Source organism: Pezoporus flaviventris, unplaced genomic scaffold, assembly GCF_033815535.1.
Source record: "Pezoporus flaviventris isolate CSIRO_AGI_PZ_B2104156 unplaced genomic scaffold, CSIRO_AGI_Pfla_v1 ptg000021l, whole genome shotgun sequence".
In the NCBI taxonomy this organism is placed as follows: Eukaryota; Metazoa; Chordata; class Aves; order Psittaciformes; family Psittacidae; genus Pezoporus; species Pezoporus flaviventris.
Genome location: NW_026892569.1, coordinates 1,113,961 through 1,126,732, shown reverse-complemented (window position 1 = coordinate 1,126,732; position 12,772 = coordinate 1,113,961). Strand labels below are relative to the sequence as shown.

The 12,772-nt window shown below is 41.2% G+C and overlaps 1 protein-coding gene across 2 annotated transcripts in view; it reads left to right on the top strand.

Moving 5' to 3' along the window:
• Nucleotides 1-12,772, top strand: part of ITPR1 (inositol 1,4,5-trisphosphate receptor type 1) — a 170,900-nt gene that overhangs the window by 143,488 nt on the left and 14,640 nt on the right. For both annotated transcript variants that reach the window (XM_061455692.1, XM_061455691.1), the window contains 7 exons: nt 1,215-1,390; nt 2,616-2,780; nt 4,313-4,508; nt 5,865-5,966; nt 7,611-7,750; nt 8,972-9,137; nt 9,914-10,074. In XM_061455692.1, coding sequence (XP_061311676.1) covers nt 1,215-1,390; nt 2,616-2,780; nt 4,313-4,508; nt 5,865-5,966; nt 7,611-7,750; nt 8,972-9,137; nt 9,914-10,074 — 1,106 coding nt within the window. The remainder of the gene's footprint in view (nt 1-1,214; nt 1,391-2,615; nt 2,781-4,312; nt 4,509-5,864; nt 5,967-7,610; nt 7,751-8,971; nt 9,138-9,913; nt 10,075-12,772) is intronic.

Below are 12,772 nucleotides of genomic sequence, written 5' to 3'. Positions count from 1 at the left end.
TCTGGTTATTTTTGCAGGCCTGCTGGGAACTGCTGAAACTTGTGAAAGCAAAGATATTCATGTGCCGTGGATGGCTTTGTAATAGCTGGGATGTTCAGACACCGGTGCAGGTGTAGGCAGGATCCTTCAAGATCTGCCTCTCATGGCAATTCCCAAGTCATTCCTGAATAAGCTTCTACAAGTTTTTTCCTCTCCTGTCTCTGTGCTGTTTGTCACTCCCACTCGGGTGACTCTGTTTTGAGCTTTTGCACCTTTTGCTGTTTGACAGCTCAAGTGGCACTGCTCTGGGACCCTAGACTCCCTTCAGACAGCAGAAATACCTGTTCAACTTTACGCTTATTAAGTTCTAATTTCCATCTATCCTCTGCTGTCTTTATTAATCTGCAGCGATTTGGAACAAAATGAAATGTCTGTTCGTGGTAGTCAGATGAGAGAAGTGTTTCCTAAGCCGTCTGCATTTGGGCGGGGGGAGGAAAAGCCCTCGGTGAATATCTTGCTAATAAGACACAATAGTTCTCTTAGTGTGTACTTGCAGAAGGGCTGCAGAGTGCTGTGAAATTGGAGGGTCTTGCATTTCTGTTTGTTGAGGAACCAGTTGTTTGAAGAAAATTGTTTTATGTCAGTTATAAGAAAGTGATGTCTTTTACATTCTGCATAAAGCCAGGGTAAATGGTATTTTTGGCTGAGTATTTTTTATGGCTCTTCCAGAGAAGTGTATTTTTAGCAACATGGGCTTGATGTTATGTAAGCAGACAGTCTCATGGGACAGTCTAAATAGAACCAGAAATAGCAAGAGATGACAAAAACTGGTATGAGGCTTTTGACCAAAAGCATAATAAGAGAATCTGTGAATTTGGACCTGGAGGAGTATGTTGTCTATCTTCACCTACCTATTCAGTGCCTCTACAGAACACATTAGCAAAAATGCCTGTCCTTTTCAGCATGCAAGGTGTGTAAGTAATGAACACTAAAATGAAGAAGCCTATAATACTGACACTATTTACATAATGCTTTAATAACAAGTTTGTAATTAAAATCTGCTCAAGGCATCAGGCTCAGATGTTCTACTTACTGCTTTGAAATCAGTAGTCTGAACATGAGGCTTAATGATGCTCCACCAAAGATAAAATGGCATTTATTTGGTTATTTTGGTTTGGTTTTGTTTGGTTACAGGAAGCATTGAAATGGGTTTTGTTCTTTCCTCTCCATCCTAGGTACACTGGAGCCCCACTTGTCAGGCTTGCTGTGGACAGCGATGCTGATATCTCTGGCCATCGTTATAGCTCTTCCTAAGCCCCATGGCATCCGAGCCCTAATCGCTTCTACAATATTACGACTAATATTTTCAATTGGTTTACAACCTACTTTGTTTCTTCTGGGTGCATTCAACGTAAGAACCGAGTGGGCTTTTTTGAAGTTCTCTTGCATCTTACCTAAGAGTTTCTTACCTGCAGAAATAGCCTGGGACATTGTGGGGGAGCTGGTGGGAGGACTAATCCCCTCTTTTGTTTCTAGCACAAGTGCTTTGGTGTTGTTTATTTAATCCTGGTTGCCCAGGCTGAAGACCTCTGAGGTTTCAGTCAGTTCTGCTACAGTCTAGAATCAGTTCACACCCCAGCCAGAAATGCAAAGAAGTTTCTGTGATCCTAAAGTACTCGGTTGTTCAGCCATTCAGTGACAAAGCTGCAGTATTTATGGGGTTGTGTAAGATTCACTAAACAATGCATTTCCCAAATGTCTGTCTGCAGTCTACCTGCCAGCTGAAAGCTGACACTAAGCAGTTTTGTGACAGTAATGTGTGGACTGAGCATGTAAGCTGAGCCACCAGAGAACTTCATTAATGCTCAAACCCGGATACTTGTGGTCTCTTGTGGCAAGTGAGCCAAAAAGGTTTCTCTGACTGAGTCAGCAGGAGCTGTGCAAAGATGCAGCTTTTCAAAGTCCTTACCTTTATTACAAAGTGCCCAGGTTTCAAATGCATCATTTAGTAGCACTCCTTGTCTTCAAAAGATGTCACCGAGTGCTGTGTGCTACAGTCAGAACTGCACTGTGAGGGTGGTGGTGGTTACTGGTAATTGTAGCATTTAGCAGCTTCCAGGTAAGTTGAAGGCAACATTCCTTTGGCACTGGTGGCCAGCGTTACACAGGAGGATTACTGGGTGTGTGATTGAAGTGTGACTTGCTGAGGGAATCTGGAGTGCTTGCTTATTAGCAAGCAATACAGGGTGTATCAGAAATGTCAGGGTTGCTGTAGGCTAGAGATGCTTAGTGCCACGCTTAGAACAGGAGTAGTTTGGTTCGAGATTTTGGTTTTTAGGAAAGTTTAACTCTGACACCAGGGAACTTTCTTCTTTAAATCTTAGTCTCGATGCCTTTGACAAGCAGCTGGAGGCAGGAGTCGGTGCACACGTTTTATTGGACATGTGCAGTTTCTGTTCTGGCTTCCTAACCCAGCTGTGCAGAAAGCACACCAGAGAGCAGAGCTTTGTGTAACAGACAGTCCAGCATGGTTGTTGATGTCATTGTGGAGCCGAGTTACCTCCAGCTTTGAAAAATTGCCTTTTTCTTCCTGCAAGCCCCATGTTGTAACTAATTTATGGTTAATCTTTCCTTAGGTCTGTAATAAAATCATTTTTCTCATGAGTTTTGTGGGTAACTGTGGAACCTTCACTAGAGGATACAAGGCAATGATCATGGATGTCGAGTTTCTTTATCACCTGCTGTACCTTCTGATTTGTGCTCTGGGGCTCTTCGTACATGAATTCTTTTATAGCTTGTTGGTAGGTATTCACTTTGCTCTCAGAATGTTCTGTGTGTTTGTAAAGTCCCATCTCGGGTATATCTAGAAGTGTCAAACACCATTTCCTTTCTGTTCTGCTACTGGAAAATGATTGTACAGGCACCCTTAAGAGCTGTACGCTGGAGATTTTGCTTGGGAGAGGTTACAGTGGGAGGCTACAGGACTCCTGCCACATCTTTTCTTCCTGATTTGTACAGACAAGCAGAGACTTTTTTTTTTTGTTCTTAAGTACATTATACAAGATGTGTTTAAGGGTAAAATTAGCTAAAATTGCTCATTACAGTAAACGTGTGTGCTGTTGCAATGAAGGTATTTAGCATTTCCCTGTGTGCTTTAGTTCTCAAGACTTCAAAGGCATAGGTTTCCAAGGTTGGATGTATTGCTTGTGACCCTGCTCTGATGTCCAAGATAATAAAACAATTTAAAATGCTGTGACTCTTAAGTAATATCAGTACTTAGTGAAGGCTTAAGCCTTCTTAAAGTCATATAAGCTCTTACATGAGGACAAAAGAAGTCATGGACAAATCTAGCCGCAGAAATGTTAGCTGAACAGGAGGCACTCTTGGAGTTGCCCCACAGTATGAGTAAGAGGTGCGCACAGTCTTTAAGATGGTTTACTCTGTTACTGTCAATAATGATAACATAGTGTCCATGCTTTTTGAGTAGCTGGTTAACTTTGGAGTGTCTCCTCAGCTGCAGCTAGACTCCAGACCTTGCACGACTGACACAGATGCCTGGCATATGTGTTTTTTCTGTTTGGGACGGAATTCATCTTGCACAGCACAATACTTCTAAGAATAAGCACAGAAGGAGTATATCTACCATTGGTGGAGAAAATGTGTCATTTTTAAAGCAAACCTTAAATCCCATTCAGAACACTCTATTTTTACCCTTTTGTTTAATGATCTGGTACCCAAATTGGTTATTATCTCTATTCACCTAGGTCTAATTTAACAAATACCTGTTCTCTCATTGTCAACCAGCATAGCCAGCAACCTGCCTGGGCTGTGCTGACGGACTGACGCAGACCCAGGGGAGTGAAAAATGAAGGAAAAATCTGTAAAGAAATTTAAAGAATTGGGGCAAAAAATATTGCTCCATTATTTATGCACTGAAGATGTAAAGGAAATGGTTAATTGCATTATGAAATAAGCTACGCTGGGATGGTGATGGGGCAGATAGTACAATAAAAAAAGATAAAAGAGTTTGTGTTAGCAGCTTTATGCTTAAAGGTAGAGTCAAAAACACAGCACTGCGTCAGCTACTAAGAAGGAGAAAAATGACTACTACTGCTGAACCCAGGACATGGACCCCATCTCCTTTGTCTCCTATGTTTTATTTTGCTAGCATGTTAAATTTCAGATAACGGGGGGGGGGGGGGGCAAGAGAGAAGTACTTCAAATGCTCTCTAAAACATCAGATTGGTATTGTTATGCCAACATGCAGTGTGCCACCAGTGGTGTTGGTAGCCCACGTGAGAAACAGCCTTTGCTTTTGTTCGTTGTCCCCCAGCTCTTTGACTTGGTGTACAGAGAGGAGACCTTGCTGAATGTCATCAAGAGCGTCACTCGCAACGGACGTTCCATCATCCTGACTGCTGTTCTCGCTCTCATCTTGGTCTACCTGTTCTCCATAGTGGGGTACCTCTTCTTCAAAGATGACTTTATCCTGGAGGTAGACAAGCTCCCTAATGAAACATTACTGCCAGGTTGGTACCAGCAACTCATTTCAACCTTATTCCAAAGTAATGGGCTCTTGTTCCATGGAGTGTGCTGAGTGTCTTCCAGTCTTCCACCTCTTGCAAGAGTACTGATTACCTCACCAGTTTGACAGTTTCTTTCTCACAAAGGACACTATTTAAATAGAAAACAAAATGTTTGGAAACCCCAAACTGATTGGGGCAAATGGATACCCCAGTGTTTTTACCAAGTGTTGCAGTCTGCTGCAGCACAAAGAGGGAAGGGGAGGAGGAACAACCCCAGGAGAGAGCACTTGGGCTCTTCTGCAGACGGTTGAGATTTGTCCCCTCACTGTTTGCTAAAACAGTTGAGATTACCTAATTCAGCTACACCTACTCCCTCCCCCAGTTTAATTACAAGCAGACGTTAGGTAGGCCATTGTGGAGAATGCTCTGCACTGGGGAAGTTCAGTTCTGCCTCAATTTGCCAGATACTGGATGCTTACATTGGCTTTTAATTGTGGGGTTTAGTTTCAGCATAACAAAAGTTAGTATTTTATCTGAAGTAACAGACTGAATATAAATGAAGGGCATCAAAGAGATGCTCCTGTGAAGCAGAGGTTTCTCTGACTCTGGTTCACTCATGTTTATAGACAGTATTAACCTCCCTCAAATACTTGCTAACGTTTAAACTCCACAGCAGGCTTCTCTGTGCTGATCTTAGGTTGCTTATTTTAAGTTAAAACTTGGAGCTTTTTCTACCCTGCAGTATCAAGCAACTAACTCAGTGAGTAGGAAGCACGAAATGAAATTTGTTAGAGGAGGGTTTGGGGTTTGCCTTGTTCTGTCTTTGTTGGTTTGTTTTTTTTTTTCTCTGACACTTGAGCTATTCAGACAAACAGTATTTCACATGACCCTATTTTTTCTAGTTTTACTGCCAACCCCATGAGAGACCCAAACCTCACTAACCCTGTTATTTCATGTTTCCGTGAGGCTGGAGAAATGCCAAAGACTTACTACTATGTGGCACTAGGTTGGTTTGGATACCTGCAAGGCTGAAAAGCAAGTTTCTCGAAACCCTGAAAATTCGCTGTGCACTAGGACATAGTATTTTTGGAACAATTTCAGTTACTTTCTCAGCTTTGGAGCTGGTGCAAAATAAATGCACAGCTTCAGTCTTTAATTCATAGAAGTAAGAATTCTACTTGAATTTAAAATCATTGAATGTGTAAATCGGAAAGCAGTGTGTCCTTCTAAGCTCTAGGATAATACACTATTATAAATCTGGCTAGTAACTGCACACAGAATATGATGGGCTACCTTAATATCTGAGTAGTCTTCCAAAACGTTAAACCATCCATTTGATTCATCACCTTCTGTTTTTAGATCGCACAGAACCAGGTGAGACCATGACCGGGGAGTTCCTCTATTCAGATGTATGCAAAGCGGGTAGCAGTGAGAACTGTTCTTCAATCATTCCTTCAGACCGTGAGTATCTGCTCTTGAATTCATAACTCACACCCTGAGTCTTCACCCTTTTTCTAGTTAAGCACCTTAAATTAAAAAAATACTAATTTTGTCTAAAAATCCCAATGTAATAAATTTGGGAATAAAACTGTCATAAGACTACCTGACTTAAAATAGGATTCATTTAGGCCAACAGCATAAGTAACATTTGTTACATGAAGTGATTACAGTGGAGAAACAGCACTGAACCATACTTTGATAAAAACTGTCAGGCTCTTTAATTTTCTACATCAATTTGAGAAGGAAGTGATGCAGTTTACCTCTTTACAAAGTTTATTATTTTAAATCATTAGGCTGTTAAATGTGATCTCTGAGGATAATACCCTGTGAAATATGGAGCAGAACATCATTTATTGTCATTTATTCTATCTAGCTAACTAAGGAAACTGTTTTTAGTATCATGGCAGGAAGTACTCCATGGATTAAGTAGAGAGGGAAGGTTTGGGGGGGGGAGATCAAAAAGTACATGTGAGAGATAACTTGTAGCATAATTGCCAGCCTCAGATTGGGCATTGACATATTTCAGTTTTATTTTCTAGAAAATATAATTTACTTCTCAGGGATTTATGATGCTGGCTGTGAGAGCCAGACAGAACATCAGTATTTCTCTTAGAAGTGGAGCTCTTACATGGTCAAATATTTCAAAGGTCAATAATGGCCACAAGCTCATACTTGCAAGAGGAGATGGCTCTGTTTTACTCAAGTGTCCTCTTTCATAAACTAAGATTCAACAGTGATACAAGAACAGGTGCTTTATTCAGCTCTAGGAGGAGTGCGTTGCTTTGTACACTCTGGCTGCAGAAAGGAAAACACAAGAGGTGTTTTTATATCATAAATAATTAACCTGATACTGGGGTCTTACATGGCCAGGGATATTCATGATGCCCGTATCTTTGGCGATTTCTCTACCATCTTGGGGTTTGGCTATTTCTGAGGCTGCCCGTGGGAAGGTGGGATCAGCTCAGGAGCATTTTTATGATCAAATGCAAGTCATGAGACTTTTAATGGGTACAGGGAGAGCGTATGAGATTAGGTAATTAATTCTTGCAGTTCTCCAACTGAAACAGTGAAGTTGGAGGCTTCAGCCAAATGAAGAGAGGGTCAAAAAAACTGTTACTTTTTTAGCAAAATGCTGTTTCCATAAGCAGTGATATTTTAGCCATTTGAAAAATACAAGTCGAAGTTGCCATTTTGAGTGCAGCCCAAAGGCTGTGCAATCTGTTAGGCACCAGGGGAGAGTGTAAGAGGCAACACTTTGTCCTCTGAGCTGTCAAAAAGCTATGATTCTGTATAAACAGGCATCTGGTGATCTGAGCTATGCATGCGAACAGAAATGGAAAGAGATATTTAACCAAGTCAAAGACAGCAGTTCAAGCACAAAAGAAAACTCTGCTGGTGGGAAGAAGAGGGTGGGCTGTAGCCGGGGCAGAGATACCTGCTCTGATGGTCAGCTCTTGGTGAGAGCTAAGGAGGTTTGCAACACTGGCTGGAAATCTGGCCAGTTTTGCAAAGAGGGGAGAGAGCATAAGCAGCAAAGAGTGGAGAGGGTGGTTTAAAACTGATCTTCTTGCCTTTGAAACGTGTCTTTGCTTGCTGTGTTAATAGAACTGATTGCTGAAGAAATGGAGGAAGAGAATAAAGAGCATACGTGCGAGACGTTACTGATGTGCATTGTTACTGTACTGAGTCATGGGCTCAGGAGTGGGGGTGGAGTAGGTGATGTGCTCAGGAAACCATCCAAAGAGGTAAATTATCACTGAATGGGGGCGGAAGAGTGATAACCATGTAGGGCTGGGGATGGAGTTCTGAGGGATATGTGTATACACTCCCTTTAAACAGATGTAGGATACCTTGCGACTACAAGGGACCATGCTTGCAGTTTAATGTATAGTAGCACATTAAACAGCAGCCAATTCTACCCGTCCTTATTTTAGGGCTTTTTGGGCTGTCCAGAATGGGGCCCAAAAGAACAGAAATGGGGTAGGCAACAGTCTGTGCTTTGGGAGTTCAGGATCTGAAGAAATAAGTACAAGTTAATGAAGGAGTAACATGAGGCAGCAGGATGAAAATGCAGTGGTACGCGATACCCTGCTAGAGTTTCTGTGGGGAGCATCCCTTACAAATGTTAAGATGTGTACAATGGAATGATGAGAGGAACCGAGACAGGTTTGGAGCTGGGACTGTGGGAAGGAAGGAAGAATGTTGTTTGGAGCCATCATCAGAAAGTGAGGACCAGTCAAAGCAGAGGGGATTTTTCATAATGCCCAAAACTGCCCATATAGCCACTGCTTTAGTTGTTTGTGCCCATTCCTCAGAACCACGTTAGGGCCAAAGGAGCAGTCTTAGTCAGAGTGAATGCAATTTCAAAGTGTTTTCTAATATTTAGCCTTATTTTCAGCTTAAAATGGGTTAAAAGCTACAGAATTCTTAATAAAAGTTTGGCATCCAGCTGGCAGGATGATTCTGAAAACAGGGTTAAATATTTGGGTATTCAGGCCTGCAGTAAATATGCAGTGGGTACTGGGAAGTCCAACTTCATGTCCACATCCATGCTTGCTAGCATAAATGAAATTAATACTGTTAAATTCCAGTAAAAGACTTATGATCAACACTGATGCTATACTGATATATAAGGAGTTGAATGTAAGGATGTAATTTGATTGGGATTGCAGGTTGGGGATGAGAATGGATTCCACTATGAGTGAGAAAGAAGAGGACATACTTGGACAGCAGAAAGAGCATCTCTAGAGATTGCTTACTGATAGCTGACTAATTTGGCTTTCCTTTCAGTAATCTTGCAGTTTAGTTTCACTTAATGTTTTGAGTTGTTGGAGAGCATCAGAAATGGAGACTCTAAAGGGAGGGGTTGTGGGGCGTCGTGCTCTGCTGAACAGAAAGGCATGGTGAGGGTTAGGTGTTGCATGTATTCATTTGGGTTGTTAATTGTTAAAATATGTGCCTTGCAGGAACCTCTCTTTGCTGCTAGAGTGATATATGACCTGTTATTCTTCTTCATGGTCATCATTATTGTCCTTAACCTGATTTTTGGTGTGATCATTGACACTTTCGCTGATTTAAGGAGTGAAAAACAGAAGAAAGAAGAAATTTTAAAAACTACTTGCTTTATTTGTGGTAAGTATAGAAACACTCTTAAGAATAAGGGGTTACTCTGTCAAAGTCACTGATAGCTGCAAACTCTCCTGAAACAGGAGTCTTGAATTACTGGCTGTTCCTACCTTGCATTCCTCGGCTAGTTGATAATGGGTACCACCTGCACTGGGGCTTGGCAGCAGAAAGAGATGGGGAATGCATGCTCAGTATGCCATTTTTCCTCAAACCTTTAGTTTCTGTTTCTCCTGTGCTTCAAACAACAGTTTCCTATTGGAATGGGAGAGCTTTTCATAAACGTTTGTTTTTTCCAAGGGTGCAGAGTCTTGACTAGCGCCTGTGAAAGTTAATTCCCAATCTACTGATGGGATAAAACTGCTGAGCTTTTGAGGCTGGTGTAGTTGAATGTCGTGCAGAAGTTGCATAACACACAGACTGACAGAAGTAACCTTTGGAAGCTTGTGGCAAAGCAAATGTTGCTTTTGGTATTATTTTGCCTAAAAATAGGAGATGAGTTATGAAATCCATCAGACTGATTGCATACGAGGTAGCTACCTTTTTTTTTAACCAAAAGTCTTATGTTACTTATAGTAAGTGTTGAGCAGTAGTTATACTTCTTTCCTCTTCTTGCTACACTGGGGGCATTTGTTAGAGAGTTTGTCGCTATTATTCAGTGTTCATTTAAGAATGATTGTGACTTTGAAGTGCAGCAGACTGTAGAAACAAGTTTTGTCCTTACAGCTCGTTTCCTTAGTACCAGTTTGTAAATACTAAGAGTTATATATGTGTCACTCTTGTAGGTTTGGAAAGAGATAAGTTTGATAACAAGACAGTCACATTTGAAGAGCACATTAAAGAAGAGCACAATATGTGGCATTATTTATGCTTTATTGTGCTAGTGAAAGTAAAAGATTCTACAGAATATACAGGACCAGAAAGTTACGTGGCAGAAATGATCAAGGTGAGTTTGGAGTTTTGTTCTGGGTTTTTTCCCCTCTAGATTAGACCAATCTACTGGCACATTTGGTAAATGTAATACCCTGTATTTTATTTATTTTGTAAGAAAATACTTAGACTTTTTCTACAATAATAAGCTTAATCCAATGCCTTTCCTTTTAGAAGCATCTTCTAAAGACGTACTAAAGCTGTACTTGGCAGGGTAACTCGATAAGAGACGCTGCATTGCTGGCAGCACACTGCAACCTGCTGCAGGCGGCGCAGTGGGGCACTTGTGGGAGCTGACGTGAGCTGCAGCACTGCAGTCACACAGGGGTCTGTGGCTGCGTACCTGCAGCTTCTCAGCCTCCCCAACTCTCCCGTGTGTGTGTGCTGAAGTGGGTGGCAGTGAGCAGGGACAGCTAGGATGCCTCTGTGGTTTTAAATCAGGTGAAGAGAAGCTGTTTTCAAAACCAGTGTTTAAGGGAGAACACTTTCAAGCTGGTGGAAGTGTCTGAAATATAACAGGTTAAAACCTGCCCCAGCATAAGTATGTTTGACTGACTGGTAGGATTTGTTGTCATATGATTTTAGCTTATTATTGTAAAAAAACCTAAAATTAATATCTACTCAATTGTAAGGCTTTTTAATGAGAGAATTAAGAGCCTTGTCTCTGCCAAGCTGCAGGTTCAGAGCTCCTGGAATTAGATCCTAAACCCCAATTACTAATTTGTGTATCTTCTGGCTGGTTAGCAAAAGCTGTTTCTGATTTATAACACTGAATTAGCTATTTCTTTATTTGCCTTCAGGTGAATAAACAGCTGAATACTTTCCTTACTTGTCTCTCTCTTTTTTGCTGTGGAGGTATGACCTACCTTTAAGTGGGCAATTTGTTGTGGCGCAGTCAATGTGTAAATCCCACCAACATCTCTTAGAGGTTAAACATGTTACTTTGGGGTCACTAAAGTGTATGTCCTAGTTCTGGATTTCTGCCTCTGTAATGAGGGCTTAAAGAAATCTTGTGAGCAGTCACCTGATAGAGGATTAGCACAGTGAGATAACTCAGTACATCACTGCTGCTTTCTGCTCTGACTGATTATATTACTCCCTTTATTTATCCCATGGCAGCAAGCATTACTTCAGGGGGAAGCCCTGTACTCTTTAGAGTGTTTCTGCTTCTAAAAGATGACTTTGTGTTAAAACTTGTTTAAAAGATAAAAGTTTCAATTTAAAAACAATGTAGTAACTATTTCAGATTAGCAGTTCAAACTGGGTAAGAACCAAACACTAGGCACTGAATGTGCTTGCAATAAGCACAAAACCTGGAGATCTTTCATTTTAATTCCCATTCACAGAAGTGTCAGCAAGGGCTAATTACTGGCCCTTGAATGGGAGTATGGGTAGATTATGGATAGACCAAGTGTCTCATGCAGATGCAGTTTTATGTAACTGTATGCTCTAGGTAGAGGTTTGGAGCATGTCTTGTAGTTGGTGATTTTTCTGCATTTCATGAGCCAGTTTTAAATCGAGCACTGACAGCAGGGTCTCATTGCAGTGCTGCTGAAAGCGTGGTGTAACTGTCTGAGCCACGGAATAGGAAGTTAATTTGCTTTGCACATCAGTGGTGTGCCACAATCCAGCACAGGCATGACCGGGGCAGCTCAAGCTGCTGCTGCCCTGACACTGGAGTTCTCAGTAAGCATTGAGATGTTGACATACTCCTTAGGACTGATCTGGCAAAGCTTACTCTGAAAATTAGAAGCATCCTTTAATATTAAAAACATTATTTTTGTGCCCTAGAACATCTGAGTGTAAAACATCATGAATGTATTTCTCTGCCAAGCCTGTTTTAAATACTTCTGTAAGAGTCTGAAATCCTCTTTTCTGCCTAAGGTATATCTAGGAGTAACTTGGTTCATGATTCATCTTTTACTCAAGCCTTTTGTCTTCATCCTATGATTCTAGAGTGCAAAAGGAAAGCCCTAAATGTGTGAGTGGTTCCAAACATTGAGAGTCATCTTCTGGAGAGGGGATGGTTTAGTCTGGATTTGTACAGAGGGTGAATGGGAATCTGCAGTTGTTTAATGGCTGCAGCTACCAGGTTCTCCAGGAAAGCCTTCTTGTGTCACCCTTAGATGTAAAAGGGATTTTCTCCCCACATTTTCAGTCTGAAGGTGGCACTCTAACATCTTTGATAATGACAGAGATGGGGCATGTCTTTTCCAGAGGCTGTTGTATGGTACCATTGTTCAACTGCAATTTATACCCATTTTTAGTAGTCGAGGGTAGGAAGCATAATGTGCTCCAAATCATATTGTGATGACAGAATACACCTCAGATACGCTTCACCTTTGCTCTGACTCCCAACAATATATCTTTAGAAAACTTGGATTTCTGCCTTTGGCAATAGTAAAAAAATAAGTAAATTTAAAAAAACCCAATGCCCCTGCTAGTTGGTATTTGTGGGTTGTCCAACACTACAGAACACTGAGAAAAAGAAATTTAGGACACCAAAATTATATCCATCGCTGGCTTGTGAGGTGCATCCAGTGCTGCTGGTACAGTGCTTTAAAGATATTTTAGCTAGTGGTATCAAAAGAATCCTGGACAGCTTCACTTACACCAGTTAGTGAATATTCAGAAGCTTTAAGAGTGATCTTGAATTTTGATGTTTTCTTGTCTAAAAATACTGTGCATAGAAAGGCAATTTTTGAGGATATCCA